Source organism: Coccinella septempunctata, chromosome 2, assembly GCF_907165205.1.
Source record: "Coccinella septempunctata chromosome 2, icCocSept1.1, whole genome shotgun sequence".
NCBI lineage: Eukaryota > Metazoa > Arthropoda > Insecta > Coleoptera > Coccinellidae > Coccinella > Coccinella septempunctata.
Window position 1 is genome coordinate 35,592,879 of NC_058190.1, and position 24,813 is coordinate 35,617,691.

At 36.5% G+C, this 24,813-nt stretch overlaps 2 protein-coding genes across 5 annotated transcripts in view; one reads left to right on the top strand and one right to left on the bottom strand.

Moving 5' to 3' along the window:
• The window catches only part of LOC123306299 (neuropilin and tolloid-like protein 2), a 414,806-nt gene that overhangs the window by 214,503 nt on the left and 175,490 nt on the right, over positions 1-24,813 (bottom strand). The gene's annotated exons all lie outside the window — the stretch shown is intronic.
• Positions 17,789-19,942, top strand: LOC123306302. Its single transcript, XM_044888233.1, has 2 exons — positions 17,789-17,903; positions 19,588-19,942. Exons 1-2 carry the CDS (start codon positions 17,804-17,806, stop codon positions 19,890-19,892), a joined length of 405 nt encoding a protein of 134 aa, XP_044744168.1. The 5' UTR covers positions 17,789-17,803; the 3' UTR covers positions 19,893-19,942.

A 24,813-nucleotide genomic window follows, 5' to 3' on the forward strand; every position in this document is an offset into this window, starting at 1 on the left:
GAAAAATGACGTTCGTTAAGTGCTGCCATCTTTTCGACGAAAGTGGAAACTATTGTAAGTTCTACTTATCGTTCAAGTGCTCTGGCAACATTCTGGTAGTATTTCCTTTACGCCTTATACGGATGGAGAGAAAGTCCCGTGGTATAAACTCTCCTTCTAAGATCTATTTTATGCCCCCCATCAGAGCTGTTTTCCACAGATTACAAGCTTCAGTTTTGGCACCCACCCTCTCAATTTCGAATTAAGGGCAAACAGGCTGTCATTTTTTGTGCAGGGTACCAACACCCCGAACGGACAAACATAAAAAATAAAATGGGTTTTACATGACATGCACCTAATAAAAAATAATAAAGCACTTCCTACAGTCCCATCTGTCTACATATTTGAAAGTTGATGTTTAAGGAATATTGATTTTGTAAAGTATTTTGTGGAAGCTGTAGTTTGAATTAATCTAATTCAAAATTAACATCCATCAAGTCATTCATTTATTGCTGTATCCCGTTACCGGGAATAAAACTACAATAGGAATAAAAAAAAAACGATGTAGACTTATAATTTCTTAGGGCTAATTGCGACTGTGTGCCCTCCTGTGACTGAAGAGACCCAACCGTGACCTACAGATCCTTCCATACTCCGGGCATGGATAGTCACCAGCCAGATCTGGCTGCCGCTGTATCCATCTCGAGTCTCCATAATAACTGTGTACCATAGAACTCTACTGTGACCTGTCTAACGCTAGTTGTTCCCAGTTATGATTGGCATCAACTGATTTTAGGGATTGATGTAGTATATCCTTAAAGCGCTTATTCTGGCCTCCTGGTTTCCGGGCTCTCTTCTGTGAATTCTCCATACAGAGCTATTTTGGGGAGTCTTGTGTCTTGCATCCTCAGGATGTGGGCGCTCCATCTGAATAGGGCCCTCGTTAGTCTCAATTGTTGTACAACTCGCGCGTTGCAAGACTTCTGCACTCGAAATTTTGTGGAACCATCTGATGTGTATTATTTGTCTTAGATGACGTTGTTGCATTGGTTCAAGCTGTTTAATATGTCACCTGTAGGGCGTCCAGCTTTAGCTTCCGTAAAGAAGCGTTGGGAGGACTACTGCTTTGTTAACAGCTGTCTTGGTCTTCAGATTGAGTTCGTGATTTAGAAAGACTCTGAAATTTAGCTTCCAGAATGCCCGTGATGCCGAATTGATACGGTTGTGTATTTCCGTGTCTAGGTTAGCCCTAGTATTTATGAAGCTTCCCAAGTATTTGAACTGCTCGACCTGTTCTAGGGTTTCATTCTCCAGGCTGATATGTGTTTGAAGGCTTTCTGGCGGACTAACCAGGATTTTGGTTTTGTCGATATTGAGTCTAAGGCCTAAAGCTTCGTATATATGTTTATAGGTGTCCAGCATTATCTGCAGATCCTCTGGGATGCTAGCGATAAGTGCGCAGTCGTCTGCATATTGAAGTTCCGTGATAACCATAGAACGGGTTTTTGCTCTGTGGCGCCTCAGGTTAAATAGGCGTCCATCAAATCTGAATCTTATTCCAGCACCTCTTACAGGCATACTCATGTCAGCAATTATGAGACAGCTATGGCGAAAATATTGAACAGTGAAGGCCTCGGTAAAGACGCTAACACGCAGCCTTGTTTTATTCCAGAGTTGGTTAAGAAATGGTCGGTTATAGAGCCATTATGCTGTATTCTAGCGGTGTTGTTGGTATGAATTCAATTCAATTCAATTCAATTCAATGCTTCTTTATTTCAAATTAAATTACATTTTTATACAATAAAAACAAATATGAAATGAAATGACGTCAAAATTAATATTCTATCTGTTTCCATCAGTTTTATAACTCATATACTCTTCTATACTGTAGGGTTCAAGATTTATTAAGAACTGCTTCAACATCTGCCTAAATTGTTTTTCGACTGTGGCATTCTTGATCTTGTCATCCAGCTTATTGAAGAGTTTAATACCCATGTAGTACGGGCTTTTTTCATAGAGTGTCAAGCGATGGATAGGGTATAAAATGTCGTCCTTACGCGTATTGTAGCAATGATTTGACCGAGGAAATACTTGACTATTCTTATATACGAAAACAAGGATTTCAAATATATACAATGCATACATTGTGAGCATTCTCTTCGATCTAAAGACTCCTCTACATGATTGTAAATAGGACATGTTGAATATAACTCTTATGACACGTTTCTGCGTAACAAAAATATCTTGCATGGCAGAACTAGATCCCCAAAACATTATACCATATCGGGCTCTTCCTTGGAAATTAGCAAAATACAGTGTTCTCCTGGCCGTGTCATTAAGATATTTTGACACAATTCTTATGCAATAGCAGATGTTGTTCAGTTTCTTATTCAGGGAATCGATTTGATGAGACCAGTCCAACTGCTCATCCACATAAATACCTAGGAACTTCGAGACACTTTTTATTTCGAGCTGTGTATTTTCAACGGTAATCATTTCAGGTATTTCTATTTTGTTCTGCTTAGTCCTAAAGATAACGACAGTTGTTTTATCCTTGTTGATACATAATTTATTTTTCCTGAACCACTCCACCAAGGCACCGAAAACGAAATCAGTTTTTTCAACAAGGCATCGAATATTTGGTCCTTGCACTGCCACACTGGTGTCATCTGCGAACTGTGTTAAGCTGGAATCTTGTTGGTCTATCACAGGATCCATGAATCGAGTCAAGCTGTTCAAATGGTCCATTATAAGGCTCAAGTCATTCACATATATGAGAAACAAGAGTGCACCCAATATGCTGCCTTGAACAACTCCAACCATGTTCTCAAGAATGTCTGATTTAGTCATTGTACCTCCTTGCAGGATAACCACTCTTTGGGTCCTATTTTTCAAATATGATTCAAACCATTTTAATGCCCATCCTCTTATTCCATATTTTTCGAGTTTCTTTAGGAGAATGTTCCTGTCTAAACAATCAAAGGCCTTCGACAAGTCCAAGAATATGCCCATGCCTATACTGCCCTTCTCTAAATATTTCAGGATTGCTTGTGTGAGCTGAAAAATAGCACTTTGTGTTGATTTGTTAGTCAGGTAACCATGTTGACTTTCGGTAATTATGTTGCATTCTGTTAGGAATTTGGTCACTCTAACATACACCACTTGTTCGAATAGCTTTGAGAACCCCGAGAGTAAGCCTATTGGTCTATAATTATCGAAGCAGTTTTTATCCCCTTTGCCTTTGTACACTGGCCGAATTGCTGCTAGCTTTAGAGTGTCTGGAAATATTCCTTCTTTGAGAGAGTTATTCACGATGTGACAAAAAATCTCAGTAATTGCTGGCAATATTTCACGAATAAGAGAAGTTGGGATTTCATCTTCACCTGAACTATGCTTGTTTTTTAACTTTTTATTCAGTGCTATTAGTTCTTCTTCTGTAACTGGCTCCAATACTATTGATCTATCGTTTTCGAATTTGAAAGTATATTCTTTTCCTTCTTCACTAGTTTTCATCAAGTCTGGGATAATGTCGATTAGATATTTATTGTAGGCATTTGCTACCTCATTTGTATTTCCATCGATAAAGCATTCACTTGATTTTTTCGTCTTGCCAGTAATTTCCTTGTAAATAGTCCACATACACTTATTCTTATCGTCAGAGTTATTTATTCTATTTTCATAATTTTCCGATCTGGCCCTTACTAATAATTTTTCATATTCTTTTTTTTCTGCACAATACAAATCTTTATAATGTCCATTTAATTGTTTCAAAAATAGGAGATTATCTAATTTAATTTTCTTCTGTTGGATCGCTTCATTTGTCTCATATAGTTTTTGCCTAGATTTATAGCCTTGATTGAATAATTTTTTCGGGAATTTTTGATTAAATATAGTCATAAAGATTTTCATGAAAATATGCCATTGTTTATTCACATTCTCATTATCTACCTCGTAAATTTCATTCCAGTTTTGTTCTTTTAAGTCATCAAAGAATTCATTTTTACTCATCACATCAAAAAATCTTTTATAATAAGGGGAATTCCTTGTCTGTAAATCTAAACTGAGTACAATTTTTTGAGCTGTATGGTCTGAAATTGTCGTAAACAATACTGAACTTGAGATGCACTGATCAGGTAAATTTGTAAAAATGTTATCGATACATGATTTTGAGGTAGGTGTTATTCTGGTGTTTTCAAAAATTGAAGGATACAAATTGAAAGACGCTAATACAGCCAGAAGTTGTGATCCAAAATTATTATGTTCGAGCAGCTCAACGTTAAAATCTCCCAATACAAATACCTTCTTGTTCTCTGATATGATCATATGCAGTATCAGCTCTAGCTTCCCGAGGAAAATTTTGAAATCTCCCTTAGGGGGTCTGTATATTGATATTATAATAATATTTTCTTTCTTGAGTTTACATTCAATACTAGCGCATTCAAATATGCTCTCCGATGAAAGCATTTCAATTTTTTTTCTTTTTTTATATTCCAATTTTTCAGACAAATATATAGCTGTACCCCCATAACCATTCCTCCTACAAAAGCTAGCAGCTAGTTTGAAGTTTTCAACATTGAAACATTTCAATTGTTCTTGTGTTTTCCAATGTTCTGAGATACATAGACATTTACAATCATCGTTACTTTCTAGTAGAGCATTTACTAAGTCTATACTATTACCCACGGATTGTACATTTTGGTGTATAATACTAAAGTTTCCACAGTTGTCACTTACTTGATTTTGTTTAGTTGTCCCTGGATTCGATTCTTTCATAAAAAATCAGTTTGCTCATCACCATCACCATTGAAGTTGATATATTGGCGTTGCTTTTCCCTTCTTTGTATATAGGCTGGACATTTCTGATCTCTTGCAGAGTGTCTCCTATCCTTAATACCCAAACGTTTGCAATTTGGACAGTTTAATGGATCTTTATTGGTGCACTCCTTCGATTCATGTCTACCACTACATTTGTGACAGCATGGCTCTGCTCGACAATGTTTGGCTATATGCCCGAAGTTACTACATCTAAAACACATTGCTATATCCACAAATTCTTGAACATACAATTTAGTGAGGTCAAAGTGTAACGATTCGTTTTTAATCAGCCATTTAAAAACCTGCGGAGATGTTTCAAATATCCAGTTTTCTTTCATATTATTCCTACATACCTTTTTTGCGATGAATTTGAGGCTATTTTCCACCTGTGGGCCAAAAATTTCTGTCATCTGCGGATTATCTTCTATCAACTCCTTCCTGAAGATATCTTCTTGATAGCCTTTCTTGATTCCCGTTATCATAATCATTGGATCCTTGTTTTGTATGTTCTTTGTCTGAAGACTGCCTTGTTTTTTCAAAATTTCCTGAATCCGTTTTTGTTGCTCGTCATTATAGCATTCAAATATTACTCCTCCTTTCTGCAAGTGTCTAATATTTTTTAGAGTTTCATTTTTGCCCAATTCTTTAAATTTTAGCTTGACATTTTTTACGATGTCGCAAGTTTCTTCTCTATTATTTGAATTTATCAATATTTCATATTTATTTTCCTTTTCCGGAGTTTTCCATTTTTGCGTTTTAGTTGTTTCCGTATTTTTCCTTGTAGTGAGTATCGAACTGTAAGTCTTGATTTGTGAATGATTTTCCTGGTATACTTCTCTGTCAATCTCTGTATCTCTATTAATTTCGTCGGGCTTGAGGATATTACTTTTAGGATGATTTTCTTTGCGGTTTTCTGTTTCGAGTTTTCCAAATCTATAAACAAGTTTAGTCACTTTTTCGTGGAGTTTGAAAACTGCCTTCCTTAATTGTTCTTGATCCGTCTTTTCAAGTTTTTCTTTCTCCGAAAAATCATTTAGATTTCTTAGCGCATCAAGTATAGTCTCTATTATATTCTCCGTATTTTCCGAATCTCTACTGACTAATGGTAGGTTCATATCTATTTTTCCTATGGATGGTCCAGATATTGCTATGTGTCCATCTCCTGTTCTCTTGACTTCAGGTGGAGTACGCATTACGGTCTTCTTTGGTGTGAAAACTTCGTTATATTCATCCTGTTGTTGTTCCTTTAAGTTTTGAACCTGCCCTCGTACATTATGTTCATTGATAACTTCTTCATTCATAATATCGCTCACGTTATCAGAGGTGGTTCCAGCTGTTTTCACTTCCTTCGAGATAATGGTGTTGTTTACCTCCGGGAGAACTGAATCGGTTCTAGATTTCCCTGACAAATTCCTAGTTATTGGACCACTATTTGCCTTTATTTGTTTCTTCCTTGCGTTAATCTTTTCGTTCTCGTTTTTCTCCGACATAATATAAAATTATTCCGAATTTTCTTAAACAAAATACACTGTTATAAACTCGAATCTTCGGGATCGAACGAGTACGGTGTGCATTCGGTTCGCACTCGGTTGGCGGTTGGCTTTTACACACTGCTAAGAATTTTTCGGGTAATCCAAGGCGTCCCAGGATTTTCCATAGCGCTCTCCGATGCACCGAGACGAAGGCCTTACTTAAATCGATGTAGGCTGTATAGCTGCTTTATTGTTGTTTACGGGCCTTCTCTTGCAGCTGTCGCAGTGTAAATTACCTCCACTGTACCTCGCTTTGGTCGAAAGCAGCACTGGGATTCAGGTAATAGCTTTTCTAAGAGTGGAATCAGACGATTAGCCATAATCTTCGAGAGGATTTTACCGGCCACACTAAGCAACGATATGCCCCTGTAATTGTTGCAATTTGACGTATCGCCTTTGTTCTTATAGAGGTTGACAACTAAAGCATCTCTGAAGTCTTGTGGCACATCTCCTTGTTCCCAGATCTTGCGTAATACTGTTAGGAGACTATTGTTAATGTCTTCATCCACGGCTTAGAAAATCTCCGCTGGAACGCCGTCTTGATCAGGTGACTCATCATCAAGTAGAATCCGACTGTATCAAATATAGGTAAATGACTCTATGATTTGCTATCTATGATCACGAGTCATGTCGTGTTTTGTCAAGTATCAAGTCAAGGAATTATTAGACAATGACCGCTAGAAAAACTACGCTAGTTGTGAGTTATGTTGAATAGACAAAATACTAAAATCTACTCGATTTTTTTAACGTACTCCTTCATCATACAAAATGTATTAACATGCAGCCACGGAAAAAAATGAAGCAACGATGTTGTTAACCGATTCTTGACGTCATCGTCAGTGCCTTGCTTTAGCAGATGAACTATTATACCCACACGAATGGATGGAAGCAACAGTTCTCGCAATCTCCAATTTCTGAGACGAAGCTGTCGTTTCTTTTCCATCGCCAGATTTCTCATTTCTTCTGCGGCGTCTTCAAACGAGGACATAATCCAATTTAAATTAGGGATAGTCTTTTTTCCAATATCTGAAATCCCTTCGCTAGATATTACGCGACAGAAGAGGTGTGAATGGGTCGAATCCAATATTCACTACATAAAAGATGCTTCTCTAGTTCTTCGATATGTCCGCCAAGATTGATTCCTCGACGAAAAGGCCTAAAGAAAAATTCAATTAACTTCGAAGTATGGGACCTCCATTAAACTCTCGCAAAGGTCAAATCTCCGGTCCTTTGGGACAATTCAGTGGCAGAGTTATATTTGAAAAACGCTGGGTGAAATTGTGTTTCGAAGGAAAGGTTTGAGTGCTTTTCTTACGGACGAAGTTTGTGATTTCAATTTGGGGAATAAAAAGAATAACCCTTCAAGAAACAGTAGTCAACACTCGTTGCGTATGGTAGGAGTCTTATTGTCGTTTACAAGCGTCAGCAGATAATTCTGAACGGACTTTGTCGCTTCCTATTATCTAGAATATTTTTCCCACGAAGAGAAAAAACCAAATCTGTTTCAAAAGAACTGAAACACTTGCCATTGTCACTAATGTCACTCGCTGTATGCTAAATGAGTGTATAAGTCCCTAATAAGCGCTTTAAAATTCATATCGAAATTTGTAACAGTTGTTCCAACAGTTTTAAGAGAATGTTCTCGTCAAAAATAAAGTAATTTACCCGAAGTATGTCGACCAGACAAAAATTGATACATACAGGGTAATAATAGTCTGAGAGCCAACTGGAAAAGATTGCGTAGAATAGACCATAGCAGTATAGCACACTTTTTCATGGGTGAAAATGATAAATTTGCAGTCATTTTAGGACGAATGATTTGTTGCATCTACTTTGGAACATAATTGTGAATATGAATTTTTTTGCAGACCCTTTAGCCGTTGCGAAGTGACTGGGAGACACCATTTTTTATGAAGTGGAATTTCAAACCATTTCACGAAATCGGAAATTCTAATATTATATCATTTGGACATTCAGGAGTACCATATTATTTTGGCAGACATTATTTCGGCTGCTAGAAGAAGGTTGACGACCTCAATGTTCCAAAATACTACGTTAACGAGGGGGACACTTGTGAAGTGAAGGATCGCAAAATGGTCAAGAAACCATTGCAGAAATTCTGAATTTTGATACAACAGTACCGCTGTGTTCAACGCATTCGATTCTCTGCCACTTCTCTTCTCTTGCAATTGAATAAGGAACCTCAAACCTTCCGCAAATGCTGCTAAGAGCACAATTTTGAACATTGGCACTGAAGAAAACACGGTTATTATACAGGGTGACAATTTGCAAATTTGCCAGTCCAGTTATGTCACGACAAGGATGATTTCAGAGAAAATGCCGAAACAGGTCAATTTCTATTCGTAGGGGGACATATTTTGAGCAGAATTGTAAGCCGAAATCTTCTCAACCCTAGGTGTAGGGGGTATCACCCCTAAATTCTCAATATGGAATAGGGGGTGAGCTATACCTCAATTGAAAGATCACTTGACCCTCTACATGAATACTATGGTTTGCAACTTTTTATTGAGTCCTTGAAGAAGTTACAGGGGCTGTCATTTTGAAAACTTGCCAGGCTAGAAATGTTTTCAGAGAAAATGCCCCTACATTCCCAATAAGGAATAGAGGGTGAGCTATACCTCAATTGGAAGACAATATGTCCCTCTACATAATACTAGTATTATGCAATTCAGGTTTAGCTCACCCTGTATACCCTATGAAGAATTTAGCGGTTCTATCCCCTACACCTAGGTTTGAGAAGATTTCGGCTGCGACCTTTCAAATTGTCACCTTCTATAACTACATCAAGGAATCAATAAAAATTTGCAAACCATAGTACCTACTCATGTAGAGAGACAAGTGATCTTTCAATAAGGTAAATCTCACCCCCTATTCCCTATTAGGTATTTACGGGTGACAGCCCCTACAGCTAGGATTGAGGAGATTTCGGCTTAAAATTCTGCTGAAAATATGTCCCCCTCTGAATAAAAAAAATTGACCGGCATTTTCTCTGAAAACATCCCTGTTGCGACATAATTGGCCTGGGAAGTTTTTAAATTGTCACCCTGTATATAAAGCTCAATGTCCTTAATACTTTCCAGGGCCATTTTTGAAAACAGACCGAAACAATTTGTACTCCGAATAAAAATAATGTTCGTTTCAACGTTGGTTTTCTGAAAAAAAAGTCGTTAATGCCATACATGATGAAAATGACACGGACAAAAGTTTTCGTTAAATTGTTCGAACGAGATGAATCATGAATTTTCTAGATCTGATGTTTCCGTTATACGGTACTCTCAAATTTAAACCAATTATTAATGAAGGTTTATCATCTAGTTAGTACCAAGTACCGAATTTGTGTAGCACTTGTTATCCTATAAGAAGTTAGTACAAGCAATCAAATAACCTTTGTTGTGAACTGCGGCTGTTTTGCATTTCCATGAAATTTCATCCTCTGGTTCTGATGATATCACCGTTGCAAGGTCAGGCCCAAATCTTTGTTATTCTCGATGCAGGACGAAGAATAAAAGGTACGTAGAGGAACTGCATTAAAAATGTCTTGAAATGAAACACAATAAAATAAAACGAAAGCAGCTAATTTCTAGATTTCCGCTTTCAAGGCGCTCTTTGTGTGGTAAAAAATTCAAGATCAGGGTCAGGAAATGCTGTGATTTCTGATATGAATCAAACAATAGTTCTCTCAAAAAAATTTAGTCATACAGGGAGGAGTATTTTTAATTAGTTCAGATTTTTTCAGGTAGAGTATTAATTGGCGAGAAACAGCAGAAATTGAAAGTAATTCCAAACACTTTTCCAATATTCAATCACTCCACTTTGAATCTGAAGCACGGAAGCTTGAAGGCTGAGAGTCCTTGAACTCGATTCAAGCATGCCAATTAATTTCTAGTTAAAAGTTCCCGGGTAGGCTATTAGCCTAATTTATCACATAAATTATCCTTGAATATTAATGAACATGTTAAAGCCTCTGCTGTACGTGCTCAAGGTGGTAATTGCCGTTATTTGTGAGTTGAAATCTTGAAAAATTCATGAGGAGTACGTGTTCTCCGCTTTCAAGGATCGTCTCCAGATAAGTTTTCTAAATATGATTGACGATTTTTGTCTCATGAATGCATCACACATTCACGTAGCAGTGTTTTTCAAAATGCACCGATTGACACTCACAGAAGGAAATATTGGCGATTATGGTGATGCGAAAAGAATTACTGTATTTTAGCGATGTTCACGAATAAAGTTATAAAATTATTTGTCCACACCTGCCCAATGTTCCTGAAGATTTAATTGTGGCCCTGTATCAAGCATTGGAATTCACATCAAATGATAGGTATTTAAAGGTTCGATAACTTTTTTCTCATTTGAATATCAAATGTTTTCGGAATTTTCAGTCGTTGTTTTTCCTGTAGTTATAGAGGAATCCCGATATGTTTGTTCGTCTGACTATTTTATTTTTTTCAGATCCAATAAAAGCAAAACTAATAAGGGAAAGTAAAAAAATTGTTTATGAAGTATATTTATCAGTAAGGAGATAGTGATAGCGAAGGAAAAGTGATTCATTCATTCATTCATTGCTGAATACCGTTACCGAGAATAAATCTACAAAAGTATCAAAACTTATAATTTTTAGGGCTACTTTCGACTGTGTGCCCTCTTGTGACTGAAGAGACCCAACCGTGACCTACAGATCCTTTCGCACTCCAGGCATGGATAGTCACCAACCAGATCTGGCCGCTGTATTCCTCTCGAGTCTCCATTATAACTGTGGACCGAAGACATCCACTGTGATCTTTCTAACGAAAAGTGATAACCCTGTCCAAAATACAAAAGGATACTCTTGAGTATTATACCACAGCCCTCTTAAAAGAGGGCTATGATTATACGAACGCAGCGTTTCATACACTTGCTGCAGCTGATTGTATCGCTAAAACAATATCGGGGATTCCAAGTTGTCACCCCCACTACTACACTGACAACCTCATCAATTGTAGGAGCATTAAAACGCCTGACGTGCATGACAAATTTGGCCTAGAATCTGTAATGATACATGTGTATATTAAGAATGTGCTGAATTGGTGTTTTTGCAATAACTTCGAGAGCAATCAATTAACTATTCAATATGGTTCAAAACGTGTGGGTAAACAATTCCTGTGCCACAACCAATGTGCGTGAAGGTTGTTGTAGGGTAATTAAAGGGTCCAATTTTATCTTGCCACTTTGCAACACAATCCAGGAAATTTCCAATTTAAAGCTCTACAATATTAACCTACAACGTCCATTTTGGTCCAATAAGTACTAACCGATGTGCAGTGTGATCAATTGCTCATGCTCATACAGTTTGTAACGTGGTTACTGGGAGAAAACTTATCTCGAGCGCCAGCTATTCTTTTCACTAGGAAGAATAGCAAACCTACCAGAGTAGCTGCTAGTCGGAGACAGAGTTCGCTGTTATCTAGGGTGGTAGCGATAACGAAGAAGTCAAAATCGAATTATGTAAAAGTTTATTCACACCTTCGGAAACTAATTATATGTACAAGGGAGATATGTGTAGGTATGAAATATGAGTGATTCTACAAGCGAACATACATTCGGGAAATCCTATCCGGTCACGAGCACTTTATGAAGTTTATACCGGGTGCAGTGAAAAATGAAAGGTTCAATAAAAATGCGCGAACCAGAACTGACGGAATGAATACTAAGGACTTGCTATACGGTATCGGGATGTAGTTGTATTTCTCCAGAAATAAAACACAACCAGGGCGGATCTATTCGAGACTTTTATTCGCTACCCCAAGGGCTATAACGCACCATGACTGATAGCGAAGAAAAGGTCTATTGTTAGCGCAACTATGGGATTTCACTGACAACGAGCGGTATCTCTTATTCTCTACCCCAAGGGCTATAACGCGCCATGACTGACAAAAAAGAAGAGATTTCGGATTCAACGCTTGTGACGCGGACAGGGGGGTTGACGGGACTTTCCCTTCAGTACCCCAAGGGCTTGCGCACCATGACTGATAGCGAAGGAAAAAGTCAGACTCGCGAAACAGGGTAAAGGACGATAAAATATAACAGGAAGCGATACAGTACAGCAGTGTCAAAGTTAAAGAAGTAGCGGTGTAGGTCTAACAAAGAAACTGAACGGTACAGACGGGGACCTACCTCCTTTGTTTCAGGCACTCGCGGAAACTCAAAGGAAAGAAAAGAAAACTAAAAAATTTAATTCTAAATAGCACTGACGCAACAGCAAAGAAATTATTCTTAAACGGCGAAAAACGGAAAACTAACTGAAGTAAAAAGAGCTGGATCAAAAGCAGAAGTCACCACGTTAAAACTGAAATCAAAGAGCGAAAAGTCACAAGTCGAAGTACTGAAGTAAACGAGCAAAAGTTGAAAAGTGACCATCGCGGGGGAAAATTTGCTTTTATAGGCAAATCCCCCCTCACGGTAAAAATCTGAAAATTCCAGAATGCGACAAGAATGAAAAACGTCGTCAGCTCCGGTTTATCGCATATCAACATCAGAAAAACGTCGAAATCTTCAACGGCATGCAAGAAAAACAACGTGAAACACAGATAAACGGTTTTTTTACATTTACTCTGCCTATCGGAATGAACGTACTGAATATTCGAGAATTAAAATATTTTCAAAGACGGAAATTTAAAACGAAAGAAATGCACTAAAATGAACTCCAATTTTCCTCAGAAAACGGGGATTCATTACAAGTTTTTTCCAAATTTTGATAAAAATGTCGTTCGCGAAATTTCCAAGCAACAAACTTCCATATTACAATCGAGAAATTTTGCTGCAAAAACTTAATATCTTGTGGTATAACATAATATGATGACATATTGAATTAGATTCATTCTAATTCACAGCAGGTTTCTTCAAATTATATGATTATTCATGTGGTGTATGTATTTCCTTTCTCAGTGTTAGAGACGAAGAGTAAGATCCGAATAGATTTCTGCTGTGTTATTCTTAGACATATGTTTGTGTTTTCAAATGCATAGATAACATTAGAGTTTATATCCATGATACATAATGCAAACTAGGCAAACAATAGCGAACGTATCTGTTGTGCATAATTTTATTGTATAGTATAATTATATCATGGATATGGATGCATAACTTGATGCAAGGATATCACAAGGAACGTATTTAGTGTAGCTATGCCTTAAATTGACGAACTAAAATTGAAAGCATGCTGGGCATTATCTTATAATTGATCGACCAAGTCAGTCGATATGGTTGACTGTCATTTAGTCAGTACTATATAAAAATATATGAATCGCCATTGTGCTTTACACTTTTCTATTTACTGTGAATTTTGGTGAAACGGTGAGGTTTCAAATCAGCAGAACCTGAAGAAGACTAATAGTAGGTACGTTTTTGGTTGAGTTGAATACCACCTATACGAAAAATTTAGGACGTGCAAATGATTACAGTGCATACTTTGCAGATTCATTTTATGGGCGATTCAGCACAAGAAGTAGATCAACGTTTTACTTACAAAAGTTTGATTAGGCGACCAAATGTGGAGAAAATACAAACTTTTCACCATCAACACAATGATGTTGTTCGAAACTGAAATGGATCCGATGAACACAAATTTTTTATAAAAGTTGATTAGATGCCTGTTTGAGAACATTTCAGGCGTTATCATTATACCAAAATTGATGAAGTTGCTATCGATGTTGTCAGTGACAACTTGGAAACCCCTGATATTATCTTACCGAACCGATCAGCTGCAATAATTGCATGAAACATGCCGTTAATATGATACTTAACAGTATCCTATTTCATTATGACAAGGTGAAAAGGGTTTTCACTTTCCTTTCAAGATGACGACACATGTACGCAGGGTGGGCAAAATTGGTGAGATACCTGAACTACAACTTTTTAACCCAACCATATAGAGAAAAATGAATGTGCCATTCATGTCGTCTTTTTTCGAGAAACTAATAATGCCATCAACTGTGTTCCTCTATCTCCTTTATTTTTTGTGTTATAGGGCAAAATTTTAATTTGGGAGATTTCAACTTTGGTCATTATATCCGTTTCTGTTTGAGCTAAGATGTTGAAAAAACAACATTATGCAGAAACTTTTTTGATAGCAATCCAGTGGCACACTATGATTTTATCCTACCGGTTCATTTGCTGAGTTATAACATAGAGTTTTGTTTTTTCTTATGAAAACGGTAGTTTAAAATTACTTAAAAAGAATCAACATTTTTTAACTGTTTAAGAAATATATCATACATCGCCCTCAGTCTTTCTATGTCATCAAACTAGTACTCTTTTCATAAGAAAAAACACATATCTATTCATGTTATAGCTCAGCAAATATACCTGTTAGAAAAATCATAGTACGCCACTGGATTGCTATCAAAAAAGTGTCTTTGTAATGTCTTCAATTCAACATCCTATCTTGAACAGAAACGGATATAATGACCAAAATAGAAATTTTAATTTTGACCTATTACTCAAAAACAAAAGGAGATAGAGGAATGCAGTTGATGGCATTCTTAGTTTCTCGTAAAAAGAAGACCTTAATGTGCCATGCATCTTCCTCTATCTCGTTGGGTTGGAAAAGTTGTGGTTCAGGTATCAGGTATCACCAATTTTGCCCAGTCTGTACATAAATATCCTTCATACACATTTTTCTCACATTCCCAAATTGAACAATCGATACTTTTTCTGCTTTCGCAGTTGCAATCTTTATAGCTTTGTGAGGGCTGCATTTATTCATTCACAACTGTGAACACTATTATTGCGTCTCCATGGTGATGCAATAATACCCAGAAATACTAATATAAAGAAGATGGATCTGCAAGAAATGCTGAATCAAAATTAAAGTATGTAGCTAAAACTCGGCTTATCTATTGTTTCGGTACGTAAGTACGTCATTTTGTGTGGTTTTATATTATTTGGAATCGCTAGAAAATTTACAGTCACCGACTTCTGATTTTTTTTTTCTCTGCAGAAGTCTAGAATGCGCTCCAGTAATTTTTCTTTTGCATAGAATGCTCAGAGAAAAAAGTTGAGTATGTAAATGGAATGATTTAATCACTTCATTTCAAGAAATTGGTGACAAAAGGGGTTACTTTTCAAGGGGATGGAGGCAGTTTTTCATTATTGCACTGCTCCTCATTACAAATTGAACATGCTAAGTGGGATGCCCCATCACAAAAATCTGCTTCATCTGTGCAACCTCTGATATAAAAAAGCTTCGACCTCTCCCCTCCGAGGAAATTCTTGTAGGTATCCCTGTATATGTAAGAATAGCAATATTTTCCAAAACACGTCGGACCTGTCTCATCAGCAATTTTGCATTCATAAAAACTGCTCGATTTACACTTCAGACATGTCACTTCATCGTCATCGTCATCGTCGTCGGTCTCTTGTGTATAACCTGATATGGGAGAAGAGATGAAAGAATTAGAGGTTGAGTAAGAAGAATTAAACAAAACTAGCATATTATTTTTTTGTGAGAACAATAGGTAAAATAAAAACGCATTGGTATACCTAAGCTGGGACAGACCCCAAGTCATAAGTTTGGGACGTTGTGCATTTGTACAAATATCTATAAAAATTACAGGGTCTTTATGAATGGTTGTAACTTTGTAATTCAACCTGAACTGTGGCGAATAGATCAATCATAAGTTCAATTTAAGCAACACCATGTATTTCGAAAAGGAAGCGTTTGCAGGCACATGTTTTTGAACTTTTTTTTCTTGAATTTTGCCAAGGATTCTCCCCTTTCCACTTGTATCTGAATTCGAACATAACTGACTTTAAGGCCAAGACATAAATATATACCTTAAACCCCTCAGTATATTTCTTTATCCTCATAATTTTTCGAGTATGGAACAAACATTATCTGTTCATAACCTAGTGTTCATAACACACTCAAATTGACACACTGAACACAAGGCATATTACTCAAACCATTATCATACAAATATTTTAAAGATAATGAAAATAATTCATACCTTCATTGATGCAGTTGAGTGCTATCAATACTGTGAGTATCAAAAAATACTTCATTTTTTCAAAGGAATGACCAACAAAGTGATTGGTCCTAACAAGCGTCACCAGATGCTTGTTTTTCGTTTATTTACCTATATATACCAATATATAAGTAGGTAAATAAACGAAAATTTACCAATTATTTTCGAAGGCTTGAAGACACATAAAATAAATCTAATATGCAATTTCATGCAATTACAGTTATCTTACCGAGTAACCGGCTGATAAACATGGGGCAATGAATTGGATTTTGAGTATAGTTCATAAATGAGTAATTAAGTAAATAAGTAATATTAGGAACGAAAACTATGACGGTTTATTTTCAATACTTTGATATAATAATAACGATATATTTATTGATCTCTTAAGACATTCACAATGTATATAGGACAAATCAAATGAAAAATAGGAAAATTCATTTTCTGGAACTTATTCTACGATGACATTGATCGAGAATCCTTAACACTACAAAGTAGGTACTTTTTTGGGTTCGTTCACCCTCAAATACCACCAACGTTTTGGGTCTTCCAATAGAAGATAATTCTTGGTCATCCTTTTCATTAATAATATTTTCGATTGTAGAAACATTCAGCTGAAATACAAGCCGTTTAAATTCAGATGAAACATAATACAAGTTTACCTACTTACATTGAATATGGGTAACTATTTGAATGAGCGGCCTTCAATTCTAAATAGCACTTCCTGATACTCTATCTTCTGTCTTTTTCAATCACTTTTGTAATTTTGTAATTGATAATAGTGCTAATCTTACTTCTGTCTATTTACAAAAACTTGAGTGAATGGAGGATATATAAGCTGTAAACCTTCATCCAAGTGATTTAAAAAGAGAAATAAGAGAAATATAATGAATCCAATCAACCATTTCACTATATTTATATAACTTCATACAGGGTAATCCAAAACGAAAGAAAAACTTGTTGATACAAAGGTTTCTTGCCTACAAGATACATAGGGTGTGAAAATTTCGTCATAAAAATTAAGAAATGACTCTAATCCTGAATATTTTGCCTGTGAAAAAATTAAACATATCACACAGATCAGAATATATGACTTATTTTGGTTTATCTCATAAAGGGCGCTAAGTGCAGCCAATTACATGAACATGTCGTACGGCCGTTTTCAATAAACCTATCTATCCCATCGTTTCACTCACTGACGATTAGTAACCATTGGTAACCATTCTAAAATATATCTACAGATAGATCATAGAAACGAAATCACATGCATTTTCTATCTTCAGTAACTGAAACAATGGATAGATAGGATTATTGAAAACGGCCGTTAATTGCTTCATGCTTATCTTTAGGTTGAGGGTAAGATAATTGCATAAAATTTGTATTGGACTCATTTTATGCATCGTTACGTTTTCAAAAATAATTGGGAAATTTTGGTATGTAGCAGGTATATATTAGATGCCTGTTGCCAACAATCAGTGTTCTTTGTATTCCTTTGTGAAAATGAAATATTTTTTGATACTCTCTGTTTTAATAGCTATCAACTTCATCAACGAAGGTGAGAATTATAATTATTATTATGCTCAAAACATATCAATTGTAGAATGGTTTTAGCAAGTAATATACTTCTGAAGCCACATTTTATATAAGCATAATTATTATTTATGCCAAATTTCAGTTGAATATCACCCCTCGAAAACAAAGCGTTTGGGGATTCCTGTTCATTGCACTTTTTTTCTTAAAATTCTCCGAGGAGTCTTTCATTTGATCCTCAATTTTAGGAACACACTGTGTACAATTTAATAAATTGACAGTTACAGTTCATACCTTAAAGCAATAATTTGAATTGTACACCGTGTGATAATTTTTTCTAATTTCTGCAACGTTTGGAAGGTCATGAGAATTTTTCTATTGATTCTGTTGGACATTAGGTTGGTTGAGGATGAATTCTTCTTCAATGAAACGCATTTTGTGAAACAATCTGTATATTGATTCAATCGATTTAACGGAGGTCGATCTGTACTCTCAATGAATATCAAACCAGAACTAACTAAGACGAAGAAAAATATCTTATTCCTAAAAAATGCTTATACAGTATATAGGTTCCGATAGCAAAGTACAGGCTGCGCAAAATTGGCGATACTTGAACTCCAACTTTTTCAACCCAACGAGATAGAGAAAAATTCATGGCACAATATGGTTGTCTTTTTTCGAGAAACTAATAATGCCATCAACTGCATTCCTCTATCTTCTTTTGTTTTTGAGTTAAAGGTCAAAATTAAAATTTCAACTTTGGTCATTATCTCCGTTTCTGTTTGAGCTAGGATGTTGAAATGAAAACATTATACAGACACTTTTTTATAGCAATCCAGTGGCGTACCATGATTTTTTCCAACAGGTATATTTGCTGAGTTACAACATAAAGATGGATCTCTTCTCATGAAAACAGTAGTTTGAAATGACTTAGAAAGACTGAGGGCGATGTATCATATATTTCTGAAACAGCAAAAAATGGCGATTCTTTCTAAGTCATTTCAAACCACTGTTTTCATAAGAAAAAACATAGCTTTATGTTATAGCTCAGCAGATAAACCTGTAGGAAAAAATCATAGTACGCCACTGGATAGCTATCAAAAAAGTGCCTGTATAATGTTTTCATTTCAACATCCTACCACAAACAGAAACGGAAATAATGACCAATGATGAAATCGCCCAAATTTAAATTTTTACCTATAACTCAAAAACAAAAGAAGATGGAGGAATGCAGTTGATGGTATTATTAGTTTCTCGGAAAAAGACGACATGAATGGTACATTTATTTCCTTTATCTCGTTGGGTTAAAAAGTTGTAGTTCAGGTATCACCAATTTTGCCAACCCTGTACATAATATGGTTCTCACAGTCGAAAACTGCTGGGGAATGTCATTCTACACTTTGACCGCCAGCACTAATACTGTCGACCAATAAACCAATCGCATTTGACATATTTGTTGTTGGCGGGAATTGTGATGAGTAAGGGATTTGGTTTTGCTTTACTCTGGTGAATTTATCCCAACAAATTCCTTGAAAAAAAATTTCTTTTTCATACACTACTTCTTTTATTGTTATATAGATTGGATTTAAATGTTTGGGCCTGTTTAACCCCATATCGATGCGTTTTTATTATTTTGTTTCCGTAAAAAAAATGATATGCTAGTAATGTAGAATACTTTGAATTATCTTTCATTTTTTTTTTCATATCAGGTTATACACAACAGACCGACGACGATGACGATGATGATGAGGTGACATGTCTGAAATGTAAATCGAGCAGTTTTTATGAATGCAGAATTGCTGATGAGGCAGGTCCAACATGTTTTGGAAAGTATTGCTATTCTTACATATACAGAGATACCTACAAAACTCTCCTCGGAGGAGAGGGGTCCAAGCTATTTTATATCAGAGGCTGCACAGATGAGGCAGATTTTTGTGATGGGGAATCACACTTAGCATGCTCAATTTGTAGTGAAGAGGAGTGCAATAATAAAAAACTGCCTCCATCCCCTTGAAAAGCAGCCCCGCTTGTTCTTAATGTTCTTGAAATAAACTGATTAAATCATATAATTTCCCCACTCAACCTTCTTTGTACATCCTATCCTTTTAAAATTTTGACCTGAAAATCATTCTTCTCTTCCTCGTTCAATTTATGAGAAAAGTTTTTTCATTAAGTGTTTTCTCATAGTCCGTTTTTATACGAAAACATAAAACATCTTAATTAACTCTTCAGTTTTTCAAAATACTGAATATTAAATCAGCATTATCTAGGGAAGGCGCTTTAGTAGCCTACTTGTTAAGATCTTCTATTTTTTGGCAAGTTTTGCGTCACAAACTGAACGAGGAGTTTCAAAATTATTTTCAGTTTGAAATATCACAGTGGCTTGCCATTTTTTTTAATTGAGATCATTATCTGTGAACTCGTTAAGGATAAACATAAAATTCTTAATTGCAAATGTGCAATAACTACGTCTGACCACCCACCAAATTTCATTTATACAGCTCGACCCTCAATAAATAAATAGTCAACTTTTGAGAAGAACTTCAACAAACGGAATCATTTGCGCACTCATTCACTTAGAAGCCTGATTGACTGAAAAATCAATTGATTACTGAGGGCACATTTTTGGCCGCAAAAAAGTTAGCAAGCTTCCCTGCAAGGGAAATACCTAAAGTAGTCATAGTAGGTGACTAGTGAAACTATTAGCAATAAAACCTCCCAGGACAAATGTGTAGATCTGTGAGCCCGTTGAAACATATCCCGGCCCATACCATAACATTACCCCCTCGGAATGGATGGACTTCTTGGATATAGCGACGATTACGGAGTATGCGTGGGATTGTCCATACCCTTATTCTTTGAGAATCTGAAAATCGTCCATATCTGGATTCACCAGTGAAAAGGACACTACGCCATTGATCGTTCCAATTGATTTGTTGCCTTGCCCATTCCAGTCTTTGACGCTTATGGTCACGTGTTAATGGAACTCCTCTAGAACCTAGATTAACCTCTCTCAAACGTCGTCTGATGGTTTCGATGGAAACTTGGACCCCATCTGCATTTTGAAGAGTATTTCGTAGCATTCTACATGAAGATGTAGGGTTTTTTCTCGCCGAAACGGTGATGGAACGATCCTGAGCAGGTGTTGTTTTTCGTAGTCCACCAAGCCTTGGTCTTTCCAACACGGAACCTGCCTCCCAGAACCTATTCCAAAGTCGAGATATCATACTTTGGCTGACTTGGAGCCTTTCCGCTACAACAACCTGAGTTAGGCCATCCTGTAGCATTCCGATAGCCCTATTAGCCTCAGCGTTTGTTAATTTATGTCTTGGCATTTTCAGAAAACTCGTTTCAAGTCGAAGCCGTTGATAAACTGACTTCATTTCAAAATAAGAACCTTCATGAATCATATGCAAAAAACCAAACTTGAGAAAAAAGGCGACCAGATTGACGAAATGTCTCATACCGATTTTTATTGGATCGATTCAAGTTGTTATTGAGTTTTAAATGATTTTACAGCTTTTTTCTCGAAGATTACATACTTTTAAAAACGATTGGATACGAAATCCCTAACTATTGTGGAGCAGTTTATTCAGACAGTATAGGTACTTTCTGTCACAGATTATGACTATAAAATAAGAAAGATTTTGGTTTATTCTTGCGAATTACATTTTTTTAGGTCAGTATCATTTATTATCTCTTACCACATCTGTTGGGAATTCGAAAATTCTCGACATAGAAAAAAGGGACGCAGCATATGCGATCGACCAAATCGACATCCACAATACCCCTTCGCGAATTATAATACCCGAAAAGTGGAAATTCCATAAAGAACGAAAGGATTATTGGCCATAACTGCCGGTCCTCTACGGCGAAAACAAGTTGAGTGCTGTTCGGGAAAAGATATTTCTCCTTTCACCCCACAAACTTAACTTTCATAAATCGTCGAAACGCTGGAACTTTCAGCGCGTTCCATCAAAAATATATGGAAATCTGCTTTTTATTAGGCAATAACATACAGTTCACGATAACGGTCTAACATCCTATATTTCATTACCTAATCCTTTTGTTACCGGCAGATGAAATATCTTCACCCCCGGACTGTTTGTGTCTGGGGTCAAAATCCAATTTGACCGTGAAAGGATTTCGTTTCTGAATTATCCTCAGAAGGGGTCTCATTTACATGCTCGGAGTTCATAAACATTGGGTAAATTGTGTACATCATAATGTTCACTGATACCCCATTTCCTCGCTGAGTTACAATTCACGGATCAGATCATTGAAAGTCGCTGACGGTGTTTTAAACTGCTCCACAAGAGTTAGGGATATCGTATTCAATCGTTTTTAAAAATGTGTTATCTTCGAGAAAATCGCTGTAAAATCATTTAGAACTCAATAAACTCAATCAAAAATCAGTATGAGACATTTCGTCAATCTGGTCGCCTTTTTTCTGAAGTTTGGTTATTTGCATATACTTCATGAATGTTCTTATCTTGAAATGAAGTCAGTTTATCAACGGCTTCTATTTGAAACGAGTTTTCTATAAATGCCAAGACGTAAATTAACAAACGCTGAGGCTAATAGGGCTATCGGAATGCTACAGGATGGCCTAACTCAGGATGTTGTAGCGGAAAGGCTCCAAGTCAGCCAAAGTGTGATATCTCGACTTTGGAATAGGTTCAGGGAGACAGGTTCCGTGTTGGAAAGACCAAGGCTTGGTGGGCGACGAAAAACAACACCTGCTCAGGATCGTTTCATCACCGTTTCGGCGAGAAGAAACCCTATATCTACGTGTAGAATGCTACGGAATACTCTTCAAAATGCAGATGGCGTCCAAGTTTCCATCGAAACCATCAGACGACGTTTGAGAGAGGTGAATCTAGGTTCTAGACGTCCATTAAGAGGAGTTCCATTAACACGTGACCATAAGCGTCAAAGACTGGAATGGCCAAGGCAACAAATAAATTGGAACGATCAATGGCGTAGTATCCTGTTCACTGATGAATCCAGATATGGACGATTTTCAGATTCTCGAAGAATAAGAGTATGGACAATCCCACGCATACCCCGTAATCGTCGCTATATCCAAGAAGTCCATGCATTCCGAGGGGGTAGTGTTATGGTATGGGCCGGGATATGTATCAACGGGCGCACAGATCTACACATTTGTCCTGGGACTATGACCGCCTTACACTATAGGGAGCATGTCATTGACAATGTTGTGCCAAATTTTCACACTGCTATTGGTGAACCTTTTCTAGACGATAACGCTAGACCGCACCGTGCAGCCATAGTTGAGAATGCGCGCGAGGAGCTTGGTATTCCGCATTTACCAATACCTCCGCACTCACCAGATTTGAATTGCATAGAACATGCATGGGATATGCTCCAAAGAAGATAAGATAATTATCAACCTACCTCAGAATCCTTAAATGATCTGAGAGAGCTTCTGCCCCGTTTATGGAACCAAATTCCTCAAGAAATGTTCAACAACCTTGTGTATAGTATGCAAAGAAGATGTCAAGCTGTTATTGATGCCCGTGGAGGCCATACATTGATTGATAGTCTTAAAATGCTTGAATTCTCTGGGAATAAAATTTCTTTATTTTACTCGATCTTTCTTAACCACCCTGTATACGCTGCAGACCTACAGGTTGAAATTAATTTGCAACTTGAAATCTTATTAATGAATTTTCATCATAAAAATCTTATTTTAACTATATTTTTTTGCAATTTAAGTCAATATCCCTAACTCATGTGGAGCAGTTTATTTGAATAAGAGAAATGCATTGGGAAAACAGTCCTTAGATTTGAAATTTAAATGGATATGAACTGAAAAACTGAATTATTTGGTAGCGAACGAAAAGAAATATGAACCAGCAGTTAACTCTACTACTTACAATCTGTAGGAGGCAATGATAATTCAAAAAACATTCAAAGCATTTTTGGGGTAAATACCAGTCGAAGGGTCTGTCGACAAATAGAAAGGAGAAAACTGGCTATTTGTGCATAATGAAAAATGAATTCTTCAAAGAAACTCCGTAGTATGTGAGATCATCAGAAATGTAGGACCGAAAATCTATCAGCTTACAAAAGGGTGCGTACAGTAAAGAAACCCATTCATTTGGTACAGTAATTATGTCAGAGTGATTGTTATCATTCGAAAAAGAGGAAATACGTTTTTCTGAAGGGTCTTTCCCCATTTTCTGAACCACCTTCGGACGAGATCTGAATCGAAAATTTTTTAATCAAAACAAATCATCATCATCTTGATGTCATTCCGAAGTTAAAGGATAATGCCATTTATCTCCTGCACGATCTTTTCCTAGCCCCTACTGGCAGCATGAATTGGAAGAGGGACCAGAACAGACAGGTCAGCCAATTGGGAAAGCGAATTAATGAGGTAACTTTTAATGAAAGTTCCGGATCTCCTTTCACAATTACAGGGAGTGTATTTGTCGTGGAGTTCATTTGTGAATGAAATATCTCAAGAAATTAAACATCAAATATATAGGGTGGTCCTGGAAACCTTATAATATATCTTCAACCGTTTTGGAAGAACCTCGAACATATAAAAAAATAGAGAAATAGTATCATCAGATATATTTCGAAGTTTGAATATTTTGTCAAACTCTTTCACCTGAACTTATGCAGTTCATAAGAAAAACTAGTTTTGCATGACTTCAGCTCAGGAATTCTTTTAAGTATTTTGCACATTTAAGGAGTTTAGCTTCCGAACTCCGAAACTTTGAAATCATTTCTTAGTATTTGTTATGTATGAATGACTAGCATTGGTTGTTGTCCTACTTGTTTCTGCGCAAACAAGATATTTGTTGGTACATATGGACCATATCTGAAAATGTAATTCAGTCAGTCGAGAATAAACGTTGGTATCATCCATTTGAGTTTTTGAGTATTATTCAAATTAATATATA

What these genes read in the sequence shown, in the direction of transcription:
- LOC123306302 (XM_044888233.1), top strand. Translation starts at nt 17,804, where the DNA reads ATGCCTGTTGCCAACAATCAGTGTTCTTTGTATTCCTTTGTGAAAATG. An exon ending in TATCAACTTCATCAACGAAG is followed by an intron (nt 17,904 to 19,587) that starts GTGAGAATTATA and finishes TTTTCATATCAG; the next exon opens with GTTATACACAACAGACCGAC.